The sequence below is a fragment of the Globicephala melas genome, chromosome 17 (genome assembly GCF_963455315.2).
Source record: "Globicephala melas chromosome 17, mGloMel1.2, whole genome shotgun sequence".
Classification (NCBI taxonomy): Eukaryota; Metazoa; Chordata; class Mammalia; order Artiodactyla; family Delphinidae; genus Globicephala; species Globicephala melas.
This window is the reverse complement of record NC_083330.1, coordinates 27,108,531-27,135,880: the sequence shown is the minus strand read 5'-3', so window position 1 is coordinate 27,135,880 and position 27,350 is coordinate 27,108,531. Positions and strand designations below refer to the sequence as shown.

At 35.7% G+C, this 27,350-nt stretch overlaps 1 protein-coding gene across 7 annotated transcripts in view; it reads right to left on the bottom strand.

Annotated features, from left to right (window-relative positions):
* The window catches only part of RALYL (RALY RNA binding protein like), an 822,798-nt gene that overhangs the window by 499,041 nt on the left and 296,407 nt on the right, over nucleotides 1-27,350 (bottom strand). For 6 of the 7 annotated variants that reach the window (XM_030839201.2, XM_060287608.1, XM_060287610.1 and 3 more), the window contains one exon: nucleotides 3,514-3,792. In XM_030839201.2, the coding sequence (XP_030695061.1) occupies nucleotides 3,514-3,769 (256 nt within the window). In that variant the 5' untranslated portion in view covers nucleotides 3,770-3,792. Of the gene's footprint in view, nucleotides 1-3,513; nucleotides 3,793-7,924; nucleotides 8,238-27,350 lie in introns of those variants that run through there. The other variant, XM_060287607.1, reaches the window with a different exon arrangement.

Genomic DNA, 27,350 nt, shown 5'->3' with positions numbered 1-27,350 from the left:
TAGTAATTTGGTGTCGTCATTTTTTTCCTTGGGTTTTTCTAACTAAGGCACTAAATTTTAGTATGGGTATTGCTCCTTCCTCACTGCATTCTTCTCAAAAGGACAGTGAATAAGTGAGCAGTGACAGGTGTAGGCTGCCCCAAAATATGCCTCATTGACATATTGATTATTTTGAATTAAAGTTACTTAAGAAAGAGCTGATGCAAGAGGGACACTAACCCTCCTCTCTGTCTCTCTAAAGTCAGGAAATAAATCTCTCTCATGTGAAAGGTGCCCTCCCTACAACAGGAGGTAGAAGAACACCTTTATTGCCAGCGATAGGGAATTTGGGCAGAGAAACCTGTCTAAACAAACCTTCTTACTTCTTTACTAACGTGCTACTCAAGCCCACACTTTGCTTAAACTCCTTACTAATTAAGTCCCCAAACCTAAGTTTCTTTGTCCTGTCAATTCCTCTCAAATTTATTGTTTCTTTTGAATGGATAAAAAGATGTGGCACATATATACAGTGGAATATTACTCAGCCATAAAAAAGAAATGAAATTGAGTTATTTGTAGTGAGGTGGATGGCCCTATAGTCTGTCATACAGAGTGAAGTAAGTCAGAAAGACAAAAACAAATAACGTATGCTCACAGATATATATGGAATCTAAAAAAAAAAAAAAAGAAAAATGGTTCTGAAGGACCTAGGGGCAGGACAGGAATAAACACGCAGACGTAGAGAATGGACTTGAGGACACGGGGAAGGGGAAGCTGGGATGAAGTGAGAGAGTGGCACTGACATATATACACTACCAAATGTAAAATAGCTAGTGGGAAGCAGCCGCATAGCACAGGGAGATAAGTTCTGTGCTTTGCGTCCACCTAGAGGGGTGGAATAGGGAGGGTGGGAGGGAGAGGCAAGAGGGAGGGGATATGGGGATATATGTATACATATAGCTGATTCACTTTGTTATACAGCAGAAACTAACACAACAATGTAAAGCCATTTTACTCCAGTAAAGATGTTAAAAAAAAAATTATTGTTTCTTTGTCTCAAAAGTATAAAAGCTGCCTGCTCTGGCTACTTCTCAGGCCCCATTTCTGAGACCTCCATGTGCACAAATTACAATTTGTTCCCTTTTCTCCTGTTAAATCTGTGTTGTGTCAATTTTATTACTAGCCCACCCACAAGTACTCAAGAGGAGTAGAGGGGGAAATTTCCCCCTCCCTGACATAGGAAAGGGACTCTGGAAAATTATCTATAGTTCATTAACACGTGAACTGGACTTTACATTGGTCATTAATTTTTAAAAATTAATAGCTAAATGCATCTCTACTAGTATGTACTAATCTCATAACAATCAGGGTAGAGGCAATAAATGGGTATTTCTCTGATTTTGGCTCAGATGTGGCCCTAAGTAGAGATTTCAACTTAGAAGTTAAAGCAAAATTGGTCAGAAAATTCCAATATCAAGGTAAACAAGTAGAATTGGGACATTGAAAAAAAAAAAAACATATGTAAAACTTACCAATGTCTTTTGGATGGCATTACTTTTCTTTAAAATATAGAAAAGTGAATTGGAGAAATATAAATAAAACTATATTCGTATACAGTAATGATTATTTGTGGTTTTATTGCAAGCACTTATGTAAAACATCTTTTTTTCCTCAAGACTATTACCTCAGGCTTCACTCTCACTTTATTGAATTCCACACCTTCCCCCCAATTTTTTGTAATTACATTGTATAACTTGATAATACAACATTCTTAACATTCTTCTAACTTGATTTGTTTATGCTTTTATAGCTTGTTTCTTTTATATGCTCCTTCATCTTTATTATGTCTGTGGGCATGATAGAAGTAACATCATAAATTAAAATATGTAATTCCAGGGAGTTCTCTGGTGGCCTAGCAGTTAGGATTCTGGCCTTTCCTCACTATGGCCCAGGTTCAATCCCTGGTTGGGGAACTGAGATCTTGCAAGCCACGCGGTGTGGCCAAAAATTTTTTTATAAAAATATATAATTCCAGATACTGATGAGGGCTATGAAAAAAATACAAAGTACAATAACAGAATAGACAGTGCAGGCAAGAGGGTAGAAGACTATTTTATTTTAGATAAGTTGGTCAGAAAAGCCTCTCTGGGAAAGTAAAATTTGAGCACAGTATACAGTAAAGCAGGGAAAGAATGATTAGCAAGGACCTGTCTTCTGAGCAGAGGGAATACCAAGTCCAAAGCCTCTGAGGTAGGAACAATCTTGGAATGTTTGTAGCATATCAAGACGGCCAGCAACACTGAAGTGGTACAAGAAGGCAGAGAGAAGGAGATGGAGTTGAAGATGTGGTAATGTGGTGCATCATCGCCATGGTATAGAATATAAACCTTATTCTGGGTGCAATGAAAGGCATTACAGACTTAAGAGCAAATTAATGGCAAAATCTCATTTATGTTTTTAAAGGGACACTGGCAGGACTGGGAAGAGGCAGACCAGTTAGGGGGTTATTTCAGTAGTCCACCTGAGATAATAGTGGCCTGTATAAGACGGCTATTGGTATAGATTTAAAAGTTGATTGGGTTTGGGATATATTGATGGTAAGAAACATGATGATGGATTACATTTGGAGTGTGGGGGGAAGAGAAGAATCAAGGTTGATACCTAGGATTTTGTTTGAAAAACTGGATAAATGAAGGTTCCATTTATTGTGATGGAGAAATATGCAGGTGAAGGAAGTTGCGATGTGGATATCCAAAAGAAGACCTGGTATAATCAGTTTAATATAAGAATCTGAACCTCACAAGAGATATAAATTAGGGAATCACTGATGTGTTAATTATACTTTTTCCTTATGTAGAAAAAAGTGTCTAATTCATATTTTTATCTGCATACTTACTACACAGTATTTTCTCCTAAGAATTTTCCTTTTACTTCAGACTATATTCTTATTTCTTTGAAAAAAAAACTATATTATTCCCTGGACATCAGACATAAATGTGATTATTGCACATGACTGAACAGGCATGACATACAAGATTCCTGCCTCGATAAGAAAGAATAGTTTATATTCCTTTTCCAGTAATTAAGATTTACTTCCTTTTGCTATTTTCTATCCCTTCTCCCCCCACAAAAAAAACAGTAAATGAGGAAAATACATTAGCCCCTCAGAGCAAGTGTTATAAGTATAAAAAGTAGTTATTTTATTTTATTTTTTGCTCCACAAAGTGTTTCCTAGAAGATAAGACATCATTGCAAGTCAAATAAAGTTAAACATGATGCGTATCTTTTATCTGCCTGGACCTGTTAAGACTGGTGGAGGTAACAAGTATTACAAAGCAGACGATCTCAAGCTTATAAATTTGTAGAGAAAATAAGGCACTTATAAGTAAACCAATATGAGAACAAGAAAAAAATATAAATTATAAATATATAAGTACTATAATTGGTTAAGAGATAAATATAATAGTAGTGCTTGTCCAGATATGCTCAGAAACTAGAACACTAATGTGAAACCCATACCGGAGAGGGACTTACCAAGTGGTTGGCCTGCGATGATCCTGGCATTTTCTCCAGCCACTGCAGCTCTTGCGTGCCGCTCACTCATGTACTGTACAAATGCATAACCTTTGTGAACTGAGCAGCCAACTATTTTTCCATACTTTGAGAAAATGGCTTCAATGTCAACTTTCTTGACAATGGCTGTATTTAGATTGCCAATGAAAACACGCGAGTTGATGGACTTGGGGTCATTCTTATTGGTGACATTGCTGGTCTGTGTTTTGCCAGTCATGGTTGGCTCACCTTGTTTTAGTCCTTAAACAAACAACAACAACAAAAAAATCAAAAGGAAAATAATTAGATTGAATGGATACCACTGGCTTTTAACAATTTTTCAATAGTGTATCAGGTAAACTCAAATCCCCAAGTACTACTGATTTTCTTGAGAAGAAAATTTAATAATATATTAATAAAAGGTGAATATTGCATTGCAAAATGAAGTAGAAAAATAATTATAATTATTTAGCATACAGTTATAAATAAATTCCTGATTAATTTATCTAAAATTCAGGGCTGCACAGTGATAGTTTTTGTAGTTTTTATTTTTAAGTCTATCAATATTTCAGAAGCAAGTATGAGAAATAAGCCACCTTAATCTATCAGTGAAAAAGAAAATCCAGAATGGCTAAGGTCTGATGGTGGAATATAGTACTGTAACTTCCATTTATGGTGGAGAACATGCATTTTAATTTCTACATTTTCTATAATACGTAGATATGTTAGCTATTTCATTATCAAAACACTTCTATCAGAAACTAACAATTCATTTCATTAAATGCTGTGGAAGAGAAAAAAAGGAATTAAAAATTTTATTGGAAAATTTAACATAAGAAAAACATATTTTGAAAATAAAGGATTTAACCAGAATTAATTCTGTACATTCTCTGTAACCAATACCAAATATCAGTTTAAAAACAAAAACAAAAACAAAAAAAACAACAGCATGTGTAGCTAGTTTTCATCAATGATCAGCAAATTAGTAGACTGGGCATCTGTACTGAAATTTCCATTCTCAACCTCATTTTTATTTCATTTACCTAATGGCTCCTATGTTGCCTAAGGACTGCTAGTATTTCTAAAAACTGTTTTGTGAGTTTGGCAGAGTATTTAATTGTGCTTAATTAAACTCAATGAAACTTTTATTTCCAAGTACTCCAGCACTTACAGATTTATTTTTTAAGCCTTTAAAAATGCATTCATTCATTCAACAATATTTATTAAGCACTATTTTTTTTTCTTTTTTCTTTTTTCTTTTTTTTTTTTGCCAGACATCATCTTCTAAAGTGCCTACCAATTTAAAGAAACTAGTATGGTGAAACTAAAATTTCAACAAGGATACAATCTCTAATATTGATGATAATTGTTGAACACTAGCTAATTGATACATTTTATCAGTGACATATTTTTATACAAATAATATCTTAAAATCTTATAGCTATATAAATAATAAGTGTATATTTTTTTAAAAACAATTTAAAATGACATTTCTAAATTGAGCACTAAAGGGGTGGAAATTTTAAAGGCATGTAAATTAGATATACTTGAAAATTTACTCACTATTCATTTAAAGCAGCTACTTCTAAAATCAAGAGCAACCACATAACACAAAAATGTTTCAAATTAGGCTGTTAATGATTACTTCTTGGATTATTAAAATTTTACTAAATATTGGACACAACATTATACATATCTCTTTATAATGAGGGCTGACTTCATAAACAGCTATTCACATAAAAATTGAGTATGGCATGATTAAAAACAGGGATTATATTGCTGCCTTTTTTGTTTTGGCTTAGCTACATTTAAGGGCTTCCTTTAAGAATTATTCAAGGTTAGGGTTGAAGGAAACGAAAGTTGATTCTTTTTTGTTAATTTTGCAATTTGAGCTATTGCATACCTTAAGCTAATGCTCTGAGAATCAATTCAAATAAGAAAAATTAAGGTGTACATATGTATTTTAAACATTTAGCTTCCTCATATAATCTAGTGTATTTTAACCACACTGAAGAGGAAAAATAAACTAAATATCCATTTTTTGGCTCCAGAATGTATTAAGGGCTACCTTTCTTACAACTCTAGTCCAACATCAGTAATGCAATCCATAGAAATAATATTATTTTCTTTTTGCTCTTATGTGATAGATATTTTTAGAAATATCATAAAGCTACTTTTAAGAATTAATGATTCTTATGGTTGACATTTTCTTTCCTGGACAGGAAAGAAAATTTATTCCTGGACAGGAATAAATTGGTTAAAATGGAAACACAAGAATTGTTAGAAGAGGTCATAAACATGGTTTACAGAGCCCAGTGGTCTTTCTTTGACAGTGACCCTGAGTCAAATTTAAAATGAGGGCACAGCTGCACTCTGAATTCTTACTGTAAGTGTCAACATGCTTTCTCTGACTCCAACCTTTTACTATATGTAGATGACTCTCATAACTGTAAGTCCAAACTGCCTTTTGTGTAATTCCACTTAATGACTTTTGATCACCTTAAAGTCTCTGTGTATCTAACTGCTCACATAAAGACTGACTTGCCAGTTTCTACCAGGTTTTATTAATGAAAGAGTTTTGTCACTGTGTTGTACACTATCAATATTCTCTGAAAAATTAAGCCTTAACTCATAATGTAATATTTAGTTTGTGCTTCTCTGTTACATGACTCTTCGTCAGTTGAAGAAAGACTTCCACTTTCCATCATGATGGAATAACAAGGGTTAAATTACCTCTCTGACTCAAACAACTAGAAAATCAGGCTAATATACATGGAACAAATTTTTTTTCTGACATTAAGCCATAGGCAGTGCAGATCTATGACAGCTGAGCAAAAATAAGTAAATAAATAACAAAGTAAGGTCTAGGCTTGCCCCAGCTTTCTGTCTGGGAAGCATATTTCATGTCATAGAGTTGGTGTGTGTGTGTGTGTGTGTGTGCACGTGTGCATGTGTGTGTGTATCACTGAAAGCAGAGACAGTGACCTTACTGAATTTATGTGATAGATCAGAGTTTAAGGCGTCTAAAGAGGCAGGAATTTGTGAGGCAGATTTCTAGAGAGAAGAGAGCTATACAGAGAAGTAATTCCAGAAATCACCTTAGGGGTCCCTTGAATCTATGCTGATTCCTAGGGTATGCATGCAGTAGATGAACTTCTATGAGGCTGGTTAAAAAGTTATTGGAAAGCTGTGAGCTGAATGCTTCCCAGACCCACAAAAGGCTATGTATCATTCAATTCCTACAAGTGACAGTAGAAAGTCCAAATTGAATCCCTCAATCATTAAATTTAGATATCAGAAGGACCAGGCCTTAGTAATGGGCATAAATAATCCTCAGAGTAAAAAGTACTCAAGGACCACCCCAACAAAACTTAAAAACAACTCTCAGGATGATCAAACTAAACCAAAAAACAACTTAAATGTCTATGAGAGCAAAGCGTAATACTTCTTTATGAAAACTAGAACTCAGACAGTCAACAACATAAAATACAAAATCTTTAGAATCCAGTTAAAACCTCCTAGAGATCCCAAGATCAAAAACTATGACCCATAATCAGGAGAGAAATTAAAGAATACAAGAAAGAATGAAGTGGAACATCTAAGGATGAAAACTGTAATATCTAAAATGAAAAATTGATTTTTTCTCACTAGGAGCTCCATCTGAAGCACTGGGTACAAGGCTTCCAAGTGAGGCATCCTACGAGCAAGTGAAAGAATAAGCACAAAGGGAAAGGAAAAAAAAAAAAAAAAGGAGTGTAAAGACTTAAAATGCAGCAGAGACCCAAGCAGTTTGAGTTTGCTCCTGCCCTTTCTGCAAGGGGTAATCAAAACTCTACTGCAGACAGGAGGAGCTTCAAGATGCTGGGAGCGTTAAGACATGGAGATCACCTTCCTCCCCACAAATACATCAGAAATACATCTACATGTGGAACAACTCCTACAGAACACCTACTGAATGCTAGTAGAAGACCTCAGACCTCCCAAAAGGCAAGAAACTCCCCACGTACCTGGGTAGGGCAAAAGAAAAAAGAAAAAAACAGAGACAAAAGAATAGGGGCGGGACCTGCACCAGTGGGAGGGAGCCGTGAAGGAGGAAAGGTTTCCACACACTAGAAAGCCCCTTCTCAGGCAGAGACTGCGGGTGGCAGAGGGGGGAAGATCTGGAGCCGCAGAGAACACAGCAACAGGAGTGCGGTGGGCAAAGCGGTGGGCAAAGCGCACAGAAGATCTGTGCTGACCAGCACTCACCAGCCCGAGAGGCTTGTCTGCTCACCCGCCGGGGCGGAGGGGGAGCTGGGAGCTGAGGCTCGGGCTTCAGTCGGATAGCAGGGAGAGGACTGGTGTTGGCGGCATGAACACAGCCTGAAGGGGGCTAGTGCGCGACGACGGCTACCTGGGAGGGAGTCCAGGAAAAAGTCTGGAGCTGCCGAAGAGGCAAGAGACATTTTCTTGCCTCTTTGTTTCCCGTGCACGAGGAGAGGGGATTAAGCGCACCGCTTAAAGGAGCTCCAGAGACGAGCGTGAGCTGCGGCTATCAGCGCGGACCCCAGAGACGGGCATGAGACGCAAAGGGTGCTGCTGCCGCCACCAAGAAGCCTGTGTGCAAGCACAGGTCACGATCCACACCTCCCCTCCCGGGAGTCTGTGTAGCCCACCACTGCCAGGATTCCGTGATCCAGGGACAACTTCCCCGGGAAAATGCACAGCGTGCAACATCACGCCGGCCTCTGCCTCACAGGCTCTCCCCGCACTCCTTGCCCCTCCCTACCCCACAGCCTGAGTTGAGCCAGAGCCGCTGAATCAGCGGCTCCTTTAACCCCATCCTGTCTGAGCGAAGAATAGACGCCCTCAGGTGACCTATATGCAGAGGCGGGTCCAAATCCAAAGCTGTACCCCGAGAAATGTGCAAACAAAGAAAAGAAAGGAAAATCTCTCCCAGCAGCCTCAGGAACAGAGGATTAAATCTCCACAATCAACTTGATGTACCCTGCATCTGTGGAATTCATGAATAGACAATGAATCATCCCAAATTGAGGAGGTGGACTTTGGGAGCAAAGATATATATACTTTTTTCCCTTTTTCTCTTTTTGTGAGTGTGTATGCATATGCTTCTGTGTGTGATTTTGTCTGTATAGCTTTGCTTTTACCATTTGTCCTAGGGTTCTGTGTGTCCGTTTCTTTTTTACTTTAAAAAATTTTCTTCTTAATACTTCTTTTATTTTTTATTTTAATAACTTCATTTTATTTTACTTTATTTTATTTTATCTTCTTTCTTTCTTTCTATTTTTTCTCCCTTTTATTCTGAGCCGTGTGGATGAAAGGCTCTTGGTGCTCCAGCCAGGGATCAGGGCTGTTCCTCTGAGGTGGGAGAGCCAACTTCAGGACACTGGTCCACAAGAGACCTACGAGCTCCACGTAATATCAAATAGCGAAAATCTCCCAGAGATCTCCATCTCAACACCAAGACCCAGCTTCACTCAATGACCAGCAAGCTACAGTGCTGGATTCCCTATGCCAAACAACTAGCAATACAGGAACACAACCCCACCCATTAGCAGAGAGGCCACCTAAAATCATAATAAAGCCACAGAAACCCCCAAACACACCACCAGACATGGACCTGCCCACCAGAAAGACAAGATCCAGCCTCATCCACCAGAACACAGGCACTAGTCCCCTCCACCAGGAAGCCTACACAACCCACTGAACCAAACTTAGCCACTGGGGACAGACAGCAAAAACAACAGGAACTATGAACCTGCAGCATGCAAAAAAGAGACCCCAAACACAGTAAGTTAAGCAAATTGAGAAGATAGGAAAACACACAGCAGATGAAGGAGCAAGGCAAACATTCAGCAGGACTAACAAATGAAGAGGAAATAGGCAGTCTACCTGAAAAGGAATTCAGAATAATGATAGTAAAGATGATCCAAAATCTTGGAAATAGAATAGAGAAAATACAGGAAACGTTTAACAAGGACCTAGAAGAACTAAAGAGCAAACAAACAGTGACGAACAACACAAAAAATGAATTTAAAAATTCTCTAGAAGGGATCAATAGCAGAATAACTGAGGTAGAAAAACGGATAAGTGACCTGGAAGATAAAATAGTGGAAATAACTACTGCAGAGCAGAATAAAGAAAAAAAAGAATGAAAAGAACTGAGGACAGTCTCAGAGACCTCTGGGACAACATTAAATGCACCAACATTCGAATTCTAGGGGTCCCAGAAGAAGAAGAGAAAAAGAAAGGGACTGAGAAAATATTTGAAGGGTGTGTAGTTGAAAACTTCCCTAATATGGGATAGGAAATAGTTAATCAAGTTCAGAAAGCACAGAGAGTCCATACAGGATAAATCCAAGCAGAAACACGCCAAGACACATATTAATCAAACTATCAAAAAGTAAATAGAAAGAAAAAATATTAAAAGCAGCAAGGGGAAAGCAACAAATAACACGCAAGGGAATCCCCATAAGGTTAACAGCTGATCTTTCAGCAGAAACTCTGCAAGCCAGAAGGGAGTGGCAGGACATATTTAAAGTGATGAAGGAGAAAAACTTACAACCAAGATTACTCTACCCAGCAAGGATCTCATTCAGATTTGATGGAGAAATTAAAACCTTTACAGACAAGCAAAAGCTAAGAGAATTCAGCACCACCAAACCAGCTTTACAACAAATGTTAAAGGAACTTCTCTAGGCAGGAAACACAAGAGAAGGGAAAGACCTACAATAAGAAACCTGAAACACTAACATACATATTGATAATTACCTTAAATGTAAATGTATTAAATGCTCCAACCAAAATACATAGAATGGCTGAATGGATACAAAAACAAGTCCCATATATATGCTGTCTACAAGAGACCCACTTCAGACCTAGGGACACATACAGACTGAAAGTGAGGGGATGGAAAAAGTTATTCCATGCAAATGGAAATCAAAAGAAAACTGGAGTAGCAATTCTCATATCAGACAAAATACACTTTAAAACAAAGACTATTACAAGAGACAAAGAAGGACACTACATAATGATCAAGGGATCAATCCAGGAAGAAGATATAACAATTGTAAATATTTATGCATGCAACATAGGAGCACCTCAATACATAAGGGAAATACTAACAGCCATAAAAGGAGAAATCAACAGTAACACAATCATACTAGGGGACTTTAACACCCCACTTTCAGCCGATGGACAGGTCATCCAAAATGAAAATAAATAAGGAAACACAAGTTTTAAATGATACATTAAACAAGATGGACTTAAATGATATTTACAGTACATTCTATCCAAAAACAAGAGAATACACATTCTTCTCAAGTGCTCATAGCACATTCTCCAGGATAGATCATATCTTGTGTCACAAACAAAGCCTAGTTAAGTTTACGAAAATTGAAATCATATGAAGTATCTTTTCCAACCGCAATGCTATGAGACTAGATATCAATAACAGGAAAAAATCTGTAAAATATACAAACACATGGAGGCTAAACAATACACTGCTTAATAACTAAGAGATCACTGAAGAAATCAATGATGAAATCAAAAAATACCTAGAAACAAATGACAATGAAAACAAAAGGACGCAAAACCTATGGGATGCAGAAAAAGCAGTTCTACGAGCGAAGTGTATAGCAATACAATCCTACCTTAAGAAACAAGAAACATCTCAAATAAACAACTGAAACTTTCACCTAAAGCAATTAGAAAAAGAAGAACAAAAAAACCCCAAAGTTAGCAGAAGGAAGGAAATCATAATGATCAGATCAGAAATAAATGAAAAAGAAATGAAGGAAACAATAGCAAAGATCAATAAAACTAAAAGCTGGTTCTTTGAGAAGATAAACAAAGTAGATAAACCATTAGCCAGACTCATCAAGAAAAAAAATGAGAAGACTCAAATCAATAGAATTAGAAATGAAAAAGGAGAAGTAACAACTGGCACTGCAGAAATACAAAAGATCATGAGAGATTACTACAAGCAACAATATGCCAAAAAAATGGACAACCTGGAAGAAATGGACCAATTCTTAGAAATGCACAACATTCTGAGAATGAACCAGGAAGAAATAGAAAATGTGAACAGACCAATCACAAGCAATGAAGTTGAAACTGTGATTAAAAATCTTCCAACAAACAGAAACCCAGGACCAGATGGCTTCACAGACAAATTCTATCAAACACTTAGAGAAGAGCTAACGCCTATCCTTCTCAAACTTTTCCACAATATAGCAGAGGGAGGAACACTCTCAAACTTATTCTATGAAACCATCATCACCCTGATACCAAAACCAGACAAAGATGTCACAAAGAAAGAAAACTACAGGCCAATATCACTGATGAACATAGATGCCAAAATCCTCAACAAAGTACTAGCAAACAGAATCCAACAGCCCATTAAAAGGATCATACACCATGATCAAGTGGGATTTATCCCAGGAATTGAAGGATTCTTCAATATAAGCAAATCAACCAATGTGATACACCATATTAACAAATTGAAGGAGAAAAAACATATGATCATCTCAATAGATGCAGATAAAGATTTTGACAAAATTCAATACCATTTATGATAAAAACCCTCCAAAAAGTAGGCATAGAGGGAACTTTCCTCAACATAGTAAAGGCCATATATGACAAACCCACAGCCAACATTGTCCTCAATGGTAAAAAACTGAAACCATTTCCCCTAAGATCAGGAAAAAGACAAGCGTGCCCACTGTCACCACCACTATTCAACCTAATTTTGAAAGTTGTAGCCACAGGAATCAGAGAAGAAAAAGAAGTAAAACAAATCCAAATCAGAAAAGAAGAAGTTAAGCTGCCACTGAAGATGACATGACACTATCCATAGAGAATACTAAAGATGCTACCAGAAAACTACTAGAGCTAATCAATGAATTTGGTAAAGTTGCAGGATACAAAATTAATGCACAGAAATCTCTGGCATTCCTCTACACTAATGATTAAAAACCTGAAAGTAAAATCAAGAATACACTCCCATTTACCACTGCAACAAAAAGAATAACATATCTAGGAATAAACCTACCTAAGGAGACAAAAGACCTATATGCAGAAAATTATAAGACACTGATGAAAGAAATGAAAGATGATACAAATAGAGGGAGAGATATACCATGTTCTTGAATTGGAAGAATCAACATTGTGAAAATGACTCTACTACCCAAAGCAATCTACTGATTCAATGGAATCCCTATCAAACTACCACTAGTATTTTTCACATAACTAGAACAAAACTTTTGGAAAGTTTTGTATGGAAATACAAAAGACCCCAAATAGCCAAAGCAGTCTTGAGAAAGGAAAACGGAGCTGGAGGAATCAGGCTCCCTGACTTCAGACTATACTACAAAGCTACAGTAATCAAGACAGTACGGTACTGGCACAAAAACAGAAATATAGATCAATGGAACAGGATAGAAAGCCCAGAGATAAACCCATGCACATGTGGTCACTTTATCTCTGATAAAGGAGACAAGAATATACAGGGGAGAAAAGACAGCATCTTCAATAAGTGCTGCTGGGAAAACTGGACAGCTACATGTAAAAGAATGAAATTAGAACACGCCCTAACACAATGCACAAAAATAAACTCAAAATGGATGAATGACCTAAATGTAAGGCCAGACACTATAAAACTTTTAGAGAAAAACATAGGCAGAACACTCTATGGCATAAATCACAGCAAGATTCTTTTTGATCCACCTCCTAGAGAAATGGAAATAAAAACAAAAATAAACAAATGGGACCTAATGAAACTTAAAAGCTTTTACACAGCAAAGGAAACCATAAACAAGATCAAAAGACAACACTCAGAATGGGAGAAAATATTTGCAAATGAAGCAACTAACAAAGGATTAATCTCCAAAATTTACAAGCAGCTCAATATCAAAAAAACAAACAAGCCAATCCAAAAATCAGCGGAAGACCTAAATAGACATTTCTCCAAAGAAGATATACAGATTGTGAACAAACACATGAAAGAATGCTCAACATCATTAATCATTAGAGAAATGCAAATCAAAACTACAATGAAATATCATCTCACACCGGTCAGAATGGCCATCATCAAAAAATCTACAAACAATAAATGCTGGAGAGGGTGTGGAAAAAAGGGAACCCTCTTGCACTGCTGGTCGGAATATAAATTGATACAGCCACTATGGAAAACAGTATAGAGGTTCCTTAAAAAACTAAAAATAGAACTACCACACGACCTAGCAATCCCACTAGTGGACATATACCCTGAGAAAACCATAATTCAAAAAGAGACATGTACCAAAATGTTAATTTCAGCTCTATTTACAATAGCTAGGACATGGAAGCAACCTAAGTTTCCGTCAACAGATGAATGGATAAAGAAGATGTGGCACATATATACAATGGAATATTACTCAGCCATAAAAAGAAACAAACAACAAAAATAAGAATAACAATGAGAAATACCCAGGATTCAAAAAGTCAGACAACAATATTAACACATACTGTATTCAAGAACCCAGGAAGAGATTAAAGGGATCCAAAAATGAATTTATAAAACCAAGTCATACCCTAAAATTCATCATATGCTGAAATCTAAAGCTGGTACTCAAAACAATCCTATAAGATAAGGTAAAACCTGGCAAATGCTGCAAGATATACAAACTAAAGTTGTAATTTCAGAAAAAAAAAGTGATCATATCCAAATGAGAAGAAGACCAATGACAACTTTTTGAAGCAGATGATATATGAATTAATCGTTAAAGGATATTATTAAGAATTCACTGGGCATACAGTTAGTTTCTCAGCATTCACAGAAAGATAGTTGTTTTTTTAAATACTTTAACTCATATACACATACTTGAATATTTTTTTCATTAAACGAGTTGGTATAAAATTGCTTTGACTTATAATTAGAAAAAGGAAAAAGAAAAACTGAACTGAAATAAACTAATGTTTTTAAGCAACTCTTCTGGACAAAATAAATGAAAAGAAAAGTCTGAATTTATTCTTGAGAAAACCATCCCCAATTCAGAAAGATACAACATATCCATCAGGGCAGTGACAATTCTTCAACAGATCTTAAGCATCATAAACACTATTTTGTGAAAAATCTTTTGATTTTTTTTTTTTTTTTGCCATGGGGCAATCACCAAGTATATTTGGTGATACCTCTACCATTCATAAAAACAAATATCACAATTAGAATTAAATTCAATTCTTAAGCCTCAAACTACTCCCTGAAATAAGCCAAATGTAGTTTTTCAAAAGTAAAGACTCTTAGGGAATGTGTGCAATGAAGGAAAAAATATAACCCCGACCTGAAAAAATACTCATTGTTAAAATTTTGATGTATTTTCTTTGTCATTTCTTTCTAGTACTTGGGAAAAAAATGTAAATTAAAAAAAAAAAGTCATCATAATTTACATCCAAGTGCCATTACTTATTACTGCAATACCCATTTTATCATGTTGTTAAATAATCTTACTGGATATAACAAATAGTTACATAGTAATAAAGCTATACCATAATCTTCATTCTCTTAATGAATATTAAATTTGATTCCAATTTTGTTAGATCACAAAAAAATCTATAATATAAGATGGAAAAATATATTTTTAAGTTATTTAATTATCAGTACTCAGCTACTTTCTGGAAAGGTTGAGCACGTCTCCTCTCCCAGCAGCAGTGGCTCTTTCAGGTTACTCAAAGTAGTTTTGATGCCTGCCAGTTCTTCCCTAAGTATTCAAAGTATTTTCTGACTCAATAGGTTGAAAAGGAGGAATGGGCAGATCATAAGTTAAATGAAAGGGATAATCTGATCTCTGAAATGAAGTAAGTGAAGTTTGTTTAAGAGCTTAGCTAGACAGGCAAATAATGAAACAGCCTAATTCCCTTGTACTCAGGGAAAATGAATTAATGTTTGGAGCTTCCAGGTATATCATCAAAGTCATTATTATTTAAAAATGTAGTAAACGTTATTCTGATTTCATTTGTTAAATGCACACTTTATTCAATCCACATATTATATTTTAAAATATTGGTGAATAGTATGTGTTCAATGTTTATTAAAAAATTAATGGTTGATAATATAGAAATTAAAAAACACTACATATTAAAACATTTGATAAGATAGATAGCCCTTCTATCTTAGTATTGCAATTGAGTTGCTACAATTATGAATGATATTCAGAAGAAAAAGTGAAATTTCCTAGTTATACAGTTTTTGAAAACATATTAATTATATTCACATCATATTATTTTTTACACCTTTTTAAAACTATGTGCCTCAGAAACCAAGTAAAATATTGTGACAGTAGCACGATATAAGAAACTAGAAACCCATTTTTCATTTTCCTTTTTATCTATAAATCTATGTGTAAAAATATTTAAAAATATAAAATAGTTTTCTTTAATAAGGACTCACTAATAATAAAGGTGATATGATAAATTTCATAGAAATTGATTAATATGAGATATTTTTGGAAGAAACATGTTTTAAAATGACAATATGATGTAGAAAGGTTTAAAAAATGAGGCAAATTCATTCAATAGCTCAAGGCAGAACATAAAAATTTAATAAAATTGTGTAAGCAATTGAAAAAATTACTATATAAATAAAAATGGCATTAATTTTGTAAAGCAAACTATGTTAGCTAAAATATCTTCATAGAAGTGAGTAGATCTGAAAAGAATCATTAGCTACTGAGAAATAAGTATTTTTCATCTAGAGATTGAGATCAAGTAGTTGACTGGTGAGAAAAAAATAAATATATAAGTATAGATAATGTAACAATTATAGTTATAAAAAGTTAATGATTTTTTATTGGTTATTATAACTATAAAATTGGAAAGCAATGAATATTGGTAAGGCAGCATTTCAAACTTAGTTAAGAATTTGGGATATTAATCAACTTTTGTGTTAAACTGAGTTAAAATTATTTTGGAAAATGCAAATTAGTAAATTTTGTAAACAGAGTAATGATAAGTGTTAAACCATCTATTGAGAGACATTTAATGAGTTGCTGCAGATACAACCATTATTGGGCAGAGGGTTACAGTCTTTAAGAGACCATCACCTAGGTTTGTGAGAGATCAGACACATCCATATGGAAATCATGGCCAATATGATAGAACATGGTTGGGCAGGGCCAAGCATCAAGGATAAATTAGGGAATATATCAGTGTAACTCCTTTCTTTGCTCATGCATGAGTCATCTGGACTGCTGTAATAAATTACCATAGGCTGGGTGGCTGAAACAGCAGACATTTGTTTCTCACAGTTCTGAAGACTGGGAGTCCAAGATCAAGGTGCCAACCGATTCATTTCCTGATAACACCTCTCTTCCTGGCTTTCAGACATCACCTTCTCACTGTGTCCTCACATGGTGGAGAGAGCACTCTGGCCTGTCTTCCTCTTCTTATAAGACAGTGATACTACCATGAGAGCCCTACCCTCACAACCTTATCTAAACCTAATTACTTCCCAAAGGCCCTTCTTCCAAATAACATCACACTGGAGGTTAAGGCTTCAGTGTATGAATTTTGAGGGGACATAATTTAGTCCATAGAAGCTCACATCACCCAAAGTTAAGAACCCACTTGTGTTTGGAGTTTTCAGCAATTGGAACAAGCTTCCTCTGAGCCACTACAAATGTTGTGACTGATATTATATCTATTCTATCAGGGATCATGTAAACATTGTCTATTTATCCAATAACTACATTCAGTGTGAAAGATTCCAGTGAATTTTTTACAAATAAGAAAAATTTGCTAACAACTTTAAATTAAAACCAAAAGATTCAAAGAGATAAAACTATATGATGGTATAACTCAAAAGTATGCATTTATAAGTCCTTAGGTACACTTATATTCTCTAGAATATGAACAAATTGATATAATTCTATGAAATTTACTGCATATGATATTCTATGCAAAATAGAGCCTTTAATCACACAAATTGTCCAAGATAATGACTGTAATTATGCTTCCAGGATGACTTTCTACTGTCAACATGACCTAGGCAGAAGATTGTTTTGAGTTATATAGGGAGGTCAAATCAATAATAATTAGACTCTTTCGACTTGACTGGGGGAAATGGGTCAATCAGGGTTAGTACCCACTTGTGATATAAGGGTCTTGGGAAATGGAAAAATTAAGAAACAAGCTCCCTCTGAACCACTGGAGATGTTGTGATTGGCGCTACATCTATATTATCAGGGATCATACAACAAGGACAGACACAGCCCTATGACACTGACTGCTATTTGAACCATTAGTTGGCAGAGAGCCATGGATCACGAGGCACTAGTACCTTGGTTTGTGAGTAGTCAACCACATCCAAGTAGAGACCAAGACCTATTTGAAAAGATCCCTCAGTGGGCTGGGACCACGCAGTCAAAATAAAGTATGGAACAAGTTTTCAGTGTCATTTCATTATTTGTCACATAACACTTTTTTTTTTTTTTTTTTGCGGTATGTGGGCCTCTCACTGCTGTGGCCTCTCCCGTTGCAGAGCACAGGCTCCGGACGCGCAGGCTCAACGGCCATGGCTCACGGGCCCAGCTGCTCCGTGGCATGTGGGATCTTCCCGGACCGAGGCACAAACCCACGTCCCCTGCATCGGCAGGCGGACTCTCAACCACTGTGCCACCAGGGAAGCCCCCCTTCTTCTTTTGTAATGCCTGTTATAAACATTGCTAAACAGGTTCCATTTAGGAGATTTTGTATTTTAAAACATGGTCTATAAATTATTAAAACTATCTCAAAAGCAGTTCTAAAACACTTACTTTATATTTACCAAGCACAGGGCACTTATTATATACCTGCTGTTGGTTTAAGTGCTTATTAAAATATTCATTCACATACAGTAGTAAGGAGAGGGTTCTACCTTTTCCTCTAATTTCCTCTGGGATCTAGAGTATTTCCAGAGAGGTGTTCCAAGTTACTTAAAGACACAGATCACTGCAGTGCCCAAGGGTTCTATAATGAGAAGCCTCTTCACCACCAAAACTATTCACATTATGCTGAAACAGGAATAACCACAAACTGCTAAGACTCAGTCTGTGATTTATATTAAAAATTATATTAAGAATGACACATAGGTAACACAGTATCTTGAGAATGCCCAGAGATTATTCTGATAATTTTTTTCCCAGAATTTATAAGATCCATCTATTTACTAACTCCAACTAGATTTTCCCTGAAATAATATAAAAGAATAGAAAGCATACAACTTTGTATTTCCTTCTTCTGTGACTCACAAAATAGTAAATGGTATGGTGTAGTTCACTTAATCAAGTATAATAAAGAAAATATGGAGATTCGAAGTAAAAGCATCATAATATTCATTTCTAATTGATGTACGATATGAGGCCAGCAATGGAGAAATAGTAAGAGAATTATTCTTGTGTATTCACTGAAATAAAACTCTGCTTTATCCCCCGTATGCCTCCACTGAGCAAAGCATCCTTCTCCATTTTAAAACTCTTAGGTCACTTAAAGCTAAATTGCAGGAGGTAAACATTGTCATGCCCATAGGAGAAATTCACTCACTCCTACTTAACAGGTCCATTCCACTCTTGTCCTCTTTGTTCAAACGTCAGTCATGACTGTTCCATCAGGAGTTAAATTCAGACCACTAAGTGATTTCATGTAGGCTACTAAATTGCCTGCAGAGATGAACAATTTTCAATCATTATCCATGTGGCTTTGGAAGACTGGCCCTAGAGTGAAAGGTCTTAAATCACACAACCAATCCCCTGAAATTTCTGTACTCTCCTAAAATATAAATAAATTCCCTACAATAAGTGCAACGGTGAATTTCCCTTCACAAACTTTAATGTTTGGGGTTGTATTAAGTAGCAATAAAAATGATATAGTGAAAATGCCTACTGTATGTCTAGATCAGATAAAATTCTTGTTTACAAATTCCTTAAACTCAACAGCTATGAAGGCAGATGCAGTGTTATTCATGATAGCATCTAGCAACCCACGTATTGAAAAAGCTAATTCAGAACATAATTTCTCCTTGGTGGAATAAATCCCAGCCCTGTTGATATAATTTTCTATGATGACAATCAAGACTTCCCAATTCTCCCCTCCCCTTAGCTATCTAAGGCAGAATCTCCACAAAACATTAGAAAATCCCAAGTGATGTAGAAATTAAAAATTATGGATTCCCTTTTCTGAATAAAAGCTATAGGATTATTATTAATGATCACCCATTCATACGCTTAGTAAAAGTTAACATTTGTTAAGACCTTACTCCTGAAATAATAGGTAAGAAGAGGGTTGACTCTAGGTAAGACATAACTATGCCACTTAAGTGTCTTAATTCTCTAGATGTTTGCAGTCTCCACATTCAATAAGGAAGAACAAATATGACTCCATATTAGATCTGTTTTCTTTTATCTTTTCTTTTTTTGTGTGTGTGTGGTATGTGGGCCTCTCACTGTTGTGGCCTCTCCTGTTGCGGAGCACAGGCTCCGGACGTGCAGGCTCAGTGGCCATGGCTCACGGGCCCAGCCGCTCTGCGGCATCGGCAGGCGGACTCTCAACCACTGTGCCACCAGGGAAGCCCTAGATCTGTTTTTTTTTTTTTTTTTTTACTTTAACCTTTGCATTCTATTTGTTTCGCTACAAGTTAATCACTAAACTGCTGTTACCTATAACTTAAAGCATATATACTGGCTCATCTCTGGGAACCCCGCCTTCCATGCCTGAACTTTAAGCTAAAATACGTTTGTTCAGTTCACAAAAAACATTCTGACCAGACCCACCATGAAAGGCTGCAGGAAATAAGAAATTAACATCCTTTAAGCCTGGCTGAAACCAGGAAATATTTGCAGCAACTATCACCTTTATTACTTTACTGCTTCACCTCCTCAATCTTTGTTCTATAAAAGAAACTAGCATCCAAACCTGGGTAAGATGGTTCTTTGGGACACTAGTCCACCATCTTCTCAGTCTGCTGGCTTTCTGAATAAAGTCGCTATTACTCCCCAACAACTTGTCTCTCGATTTATTGACCTGTTGTGCAGCAAGCAGTACAAGCTTGGACTTGGTAACACATATAGAGTAGGTTTTAATATTGGCATAACTAGTATAACTTGTCAGACTTGAGGAGGAAACCTACCTTTTAAAGAATGCTGTCACTAGAGTTACACACACAATGATTCCAGTCTCAGCTCTGCCTCCTTTTAGGTGAGTAACTTTGAGAAGTTATTTAACCTCTGATATTCATTTCTTACCCGAAATTTAGGAATAACAATAGCAACTACTGATACGACTCCTAAGAGACTTAAAAGAGATGCAGTAAAGCACTAAATACAGTATTTGGCACACAGGAATTCATTAAAAAATGTTCGCTGAGTTATTATTCAGAATACATGGATAGGTTAGAAAGTCATTCCCTAGATTATTTTTCTTCAGTGAAAATTACATTTATCCATTTTCAGATACATAGAGTTGACCCAAGGATAATTTACATCTCCCCTTTGACTGCTTCCAGATTCTCAGGCAATGTTCTGGTAATCTGATAACTTCTCTGAGGCTGGATTTGGACTCTGATTTCTAGTGCTTTATACCAGATGTTTCCCGGAGTGCTTTTACAGGGAATTCTAGAGACACAGAGTGACACAGATTCAAATAATATTATATCTGAGATCATTGCAACTTTAAAGTCAGCACACTGTTCTCAAAAGGGGTCCTTGTGAATCAACATACTGGAGAGGTTTTAATTAACATGTGACTCTCACAGCCTTGGTTGAGTCTGTGTATTCATGAGCAGTTGTGATTCTACAGGTATCTTGCCTTTGGCAATATGACCTAGCCCTTGAGTATCATTGTCAAGGGCTGATGCTATAGAAGTTCTAGTGTTTTGGTCTGTACATATAATTTCCGAAATAACCTTCATGTTTTATACATCTTCTCTTTGAGTTCTTGATTTTGCAAGCAACGTCTGCAATAGCCTACAGAGGGACCACAAGAATTATGTGGATCTAAGCTTCATCTGGAGTGTACATTTCATGTACTCAGGTAATAGTGTTGGTTAGGGCTCTTTTTGAACATTTATATTAGAAATTTCTTCTATAAATTTGAGATGCTGCTGCAAATAATGATATAATTTCTGCTAGAAATAATGAGATAGTCTGTGGGGGTAAAATTCTGGGAAAGTCAGATTTCAGAGATTGGCCAATTGTATGCAGACTACTGTAGGTATTCAGAAATATGCTGCATTGGGCTTCTATTAGCTTCCAAGGTGATGAAACAGATAGAAATTAATATTCATATGGTAAGTTGCACACACACATACATGCACACTGATAGAAATGGTTTATAATTTACAAATGTCTGTACTAAGCCAACATGACAAGGTGCAGGCAGAACAGCTCTGTGTGTCTCACACATATGAAACCTGGATCGCAGCTAAAGGGAACACCACCCTGGATAGGGAAACAATTTGCAGTGAGATATCCTCCTGGGGACTGGACACCCAGGGAGGCTTACACCTGAGAAGTGGAGAATGGTGTAGAGTCTCCTGCTTTATACAGTCTTTGTCCTGCAGTTAAGGTATTCTAGCTTTTCTTGACGTTAAAGAGACTCTTAACCTTGGGTTGACATGAAAGTTTGGTTCAATAGAGTTGTCACTGAAGAGTTTCAAAACAAACTTCATATATGAATTTTTCTCAGAACATATTATTATTTAAAATATTTCAAACTATAATCCTAGAAGAATTCATGCAGGTCCAAATGTAAGCAACAAAATACCTTCTTCAGGTTATGGTTTCAATTAAGATATTTAATTTTCTGGTCAATGAATTATATAAAATTTTGCAAATAGGCATAAAATGGTTGTACATTTGACCTTATAGACAACTTAGGGGAAAATGTGTAGGATCAAAGTGAACTACTTATGGCCTATATCTATCCTTTCACACGTCTCTTATTTTCTTACTAAGTTAAATGCAGGAATGAAATATATTATCCATTACATGTGTATATACATATATAGACACACCTATATATAATATACATTTTAACTCTTTGATATAATTTAGCTCAGGGTTTTGAATACCACAGATGCTTAACTCTCACTGAGTTCATTTAAATTTGTAAATGAAAAATTTTAAAAAATGAATGAATGATTGAAATAGTGTCTAAAATTCTTTTTAGTTCTTATTGATGTTGTTAGTTTGAATTAAATATATACTTCTACATCAACACTACCACTCCAACTCCCCAACCAGACAAATAGCAATTAGATTATTATTTTTAATCTTTGAGATAATTTTATAAGACAATATTCGTTGGTAAATTCATTGCCTTCAATGATTGTATGATGAATTGTGTTGAGAGTCAAAATTCCTGACAGAAGCAGTAAGAGATTCCATTGGAGGAGAAAAATCTTTCTGACAGGTTAACATTTGTAAAAGGCTGTGTCATATCTCATTGGCAAGAGCTATGTTTTTTTCCCAGTTGTGTCAACTGAAATTTTTCCATGTATATGTGTGTGTGTGTATACACACACACACACACACATATACATACTATATATTCCATATATATAATTTTCAACTGAAAATTTATTCCATATATACATATCCTATACATGCAAAGAATGATTACTGTCCTTCTTGGCATGTGCAAACCATCTAAATCAAATAGAAGAGTCTATATAAGTTAAATACACATGTAAACTAAATAGATTGAAATACACAATCTGGCAGGGATTATCATATTTCTGGAGGAAAAAAGCACAATTTTGAGAATCTGATATATGTAAGAAATACTTTTGACTACTATTTTTAATGGTATGCTTTTAAACATCTTCACAATTTTTGTGAACAGCATTGAAAGGAATATGTACTCAGTACTGAATTAAGGGACATGCAATTCCATACTGGAAATGGATCTCATTATTTTAAAATGGTGTAAAAACACATTCCTCACTATGAAAACATTTTAACACCCACAATACACAATAGATTCAAACAGGAAATAAGAGCTATTAAGAAAATTGGATGGGGAGTAGTTCCCTCCATTATATTAAAAAAAAGCCTGTATTTTACTAAAGTATATTTAGAAATAATAGCTATCCCTTTGTAGCTATTGTTTAGTTGATAGCTGTGTAGTTTATTTGGTAAAATAAACTTGAATGTCACTTAGGGTCATAAACACAGTCAGTAAGGTCCTCAACTTTTCAAAGATTTATACAGAAAAACATAGATATTGTAATATATAAGTAGATTTTATAGTCTTGAGAGTCCAGAAGGCAAAATAATTTTTAAAAGAGTGCTGATACTTTCTTACCTATTGCATATTTAGTGGGCATTATCTGTAGTGTTATCTGATTATCTCTGAGTTTCCATAAAACACTTTACATATAACAGCTACTTCTAGAGGACCACCTGTTAGAACTCCAAGGGCTCTCCAGAGGACTTCCTCATCTGTAATAATGCTAGCATCTGCGAAACCCTGTGTCTTTTCTGGGGTAGCCCACGTTGTGTGCAATCCACGCACAACACAAAGACTGCTTAGAATTTCGGTGAAGGCTCATAATGTCCATTCTTAGAGTAAGATAAAACTGATGTCCATTGTTAAACTTTAAAAACACTTGGAGATCAAACAAAATCTGACATTAAGAAGGTCTTACCACATTATTAGCTCTTCTGACTCTTCAGTGATAGTAAATTCCCAAGTATACTATTATTTAGAGGAAGCAGCATTGTACTTCCTTACTTTGTAAAGCTAAAGTAGGTCAGGACACCTAGGTGGGTGTCACACATTGGTGTTTCTTATCTTCAGAGAAGGAGTTTATATTAGATACATTTTCATTAATATTAATTTCCTTCCATATTTTATATTTCATGAGGTAATTGATTTATATCTATTATAGTTATTATCAGCAAGAAAGTTAATTTAGAATATATGCATCATTTAAAAAAACTAAACTAGTGAAACCTTATCTAAATGTAACAAGATATTACATTTCCTGATACCAAACCTCAAAGAAGGATGTTCAAGAAATGGCTCAAAATCATGAGTTTGTGCACTGTGGAGTACAAACCTCAGTGAGAATCAGCAGCCACAACCCCCATGGACACCATCATTTCTTAAATAGTGTCTTCTGGCTGGTAAGTTTCTTCACTAAGGCATTAATGTAAGGACTGACAGTCAATGGACAACTAATCCTTATTACCTGTCAATACAGTTAAAAAAGTAATACTTCAACAATATCCGGGCTTACATATGTTTCGCTTTTGTACACACAGTATACAGAGAAGAGGCACAATCTAAGTTGGGTGTGTAAGTCATAAGTTATAACCTCTAAGCAAGGAAATGAGACAAACCAACAAAAAACCAACAATAACAACAACAAAAAAACCCAGAAGAATAGCTTTTCGTTGTCTGAAAATTAAGAAGAGGAAAAGAAAAGAAAGAGTAACCAAGGGGAAAAACAAAACAAACAAACAAAACCAGGAGAACTATCAAGGTTTTAGCTAGACTTCATCCTGTCAGTTCTGTGTTGGGTTATTAACAGTTGCCCTTCAGTGGGCATTTGTCAGAGACTGTCCTAGATAGTTCATAAGTTGTCACTAAATCAAAAAAAAAAAAAAAAAAAAACAGCAAGCAAGCAGTGTTACTCACGTTGCAGAGATCAGACAAATGATGCACACAGAGGCTAACTTGTCTGAAGTGACACAACTACAAAGCAGTGGAGTTCAGATTCAGACCAAAGTGGGCCTCATTCCAGTCCATCATGCTATTATACCTCATTCAGTATCACAATTCATTTCAAAATTTCAATATTGGAGGATTTGACAAAGAAGCAGAGCAACTCAAAAACATGCAATTCCTTCTCATTCTGAGAAGATCTTCTCCTTTGAAGAACCCTATTGAAGTACTAGCATCAATCCTAGTGAACCAGAGTGGACACATCAACCCTAGATGTGTCCATCCAGGCAGATAACCCCCCAATTCTTTAAACTGTAGCATATAATGCATTGTGTTGTTTTTAGAAATGTCTCTTTCTCCAACCAGATACCTTTTATAGTATTTTATATATATATATATATATATATATATATATATATATATAAAATCAACATGCTATGTATATATTTTTTCTAAAGGTATTTTGGCAAGCAAATGTGTAAGCAGAACAATATTTGGGGAATCCAAAATTTATTTATTTATTTACACACTATAGTCACATTCATGTTCATCTAACATGTTTATGTATATCCTTCTTATAATTAATTCTTAAATTTTATAAAATATGTCTGAGTTTAAAAGATTTGTTTGAACTCCTTTATTATTAGAAATTTTACAATGCATCATCAGCCTGGTACAATAGAAATAGTGGTAGCTTAAGAATCATAATCTAAGGCAGTGGTCCCCAACCTTTCTGGCATCAGGGACCAGTTTTGTGGAAGACAATTTTTCCAAGGACGGGGGCAGGGATGGTTTTGGGATGATTCAAGTGCATTGGTTTATTATGGTCTCTGTGCAGTCAAACCTCTCTGCTAATGATAATCTGTACTTGTAGCCACTCCCCAGTGCTAACATCACTGATTCAGCTCCACCTAAGATCATCCAGCATTAGGGTCCCATAAAGAGTGTGCAACCTAGATCCCTTGCATGCACAGCTCAAGTAGGGTTCACGCTCCTATGAGAATCTAATGCCACCGCTGAACTGACAGAGGCGGAGCTCAGGTGGTAATGAAAGCGATGGGGAGTGGCTGTAAATACAGATGAAGCTTTGCTTGCTTCCCCGCTGCTCACCTCCTGCTGTGAGGTTTGGTTCCTAACGGGCCACAGACTGGTACCGGTCCGTGGTCTGGGGGTTGGGGACCCCTGATCTAAGGCAAAATGCTTAACTTCGCATTCTTGATTTCCTCTGAGTAAAATGGGTTATACATTTTATAAGATAAAACTCAATCACAAGGCAAACTTTGAAAAATTCAGTTTTAAAAAAATATTACAGATAATTTGTGCAGTACTTAGCAAATAGTACTCATTTAATAAATGTTAATGATCAGCATATCTGTCACACTACAGTTCCTTTCGAGATTTTTATTTAGCCTATGTTTATATTTATATAGTAATTTGAAGCTCACGAAATGCTTAATTACTATTATCTCATTGATTTTTATAACCTTGTGAAGTAGATGGGACTTGTATCACTGGTGCTGTTTACACAGAAACCAACTAAGGCTCAAATATCCAGTGATATTGATCATGCAGCTACAGAGCTGAGTACTGGGGACCAGTTAACACCTAATTTAGCAGCATTTATATTATATAACACTCTTTCTGTTTGCGATGTATTTTAGTATAAACCACTGGATTAACTCATTCATTGTAACTTTAGTGACCGTCAAAAGTAATACTTGGAAAAGTGTTTACCTTGTTCACAAATTAGAGGATCTTACTTTCTTTTCAAGGTGTGCAAACCTGAACATTAAATTGTATGAGAATTCTATTCTGAGGGATAATAATCTTTAAAAAAAAATAGTGTTTCTGAAGTTCTGTAAGACCTTTTCCATGTGCCTAACATGACTTCCTTTAATTTTTTCTCTGAATCATTTCCCTTTATAATGATAGAGACAAGAGCACATTGACTCTAATGCATCAAGTTTAGTATTTATTTACATTCTTCAACACAGTCTTGGAAATGTCAGTCATTAATCTACTGCCAGGTATCAACTAGTGAAATATGTCCTTGATTTCCCTCCTTCAGAAAGGGTTAACTTTGTATACAAGGCCTTCCAGAGCAAAAATTTAAAATTCTCTTTTAGCTAATTGTGAAATAT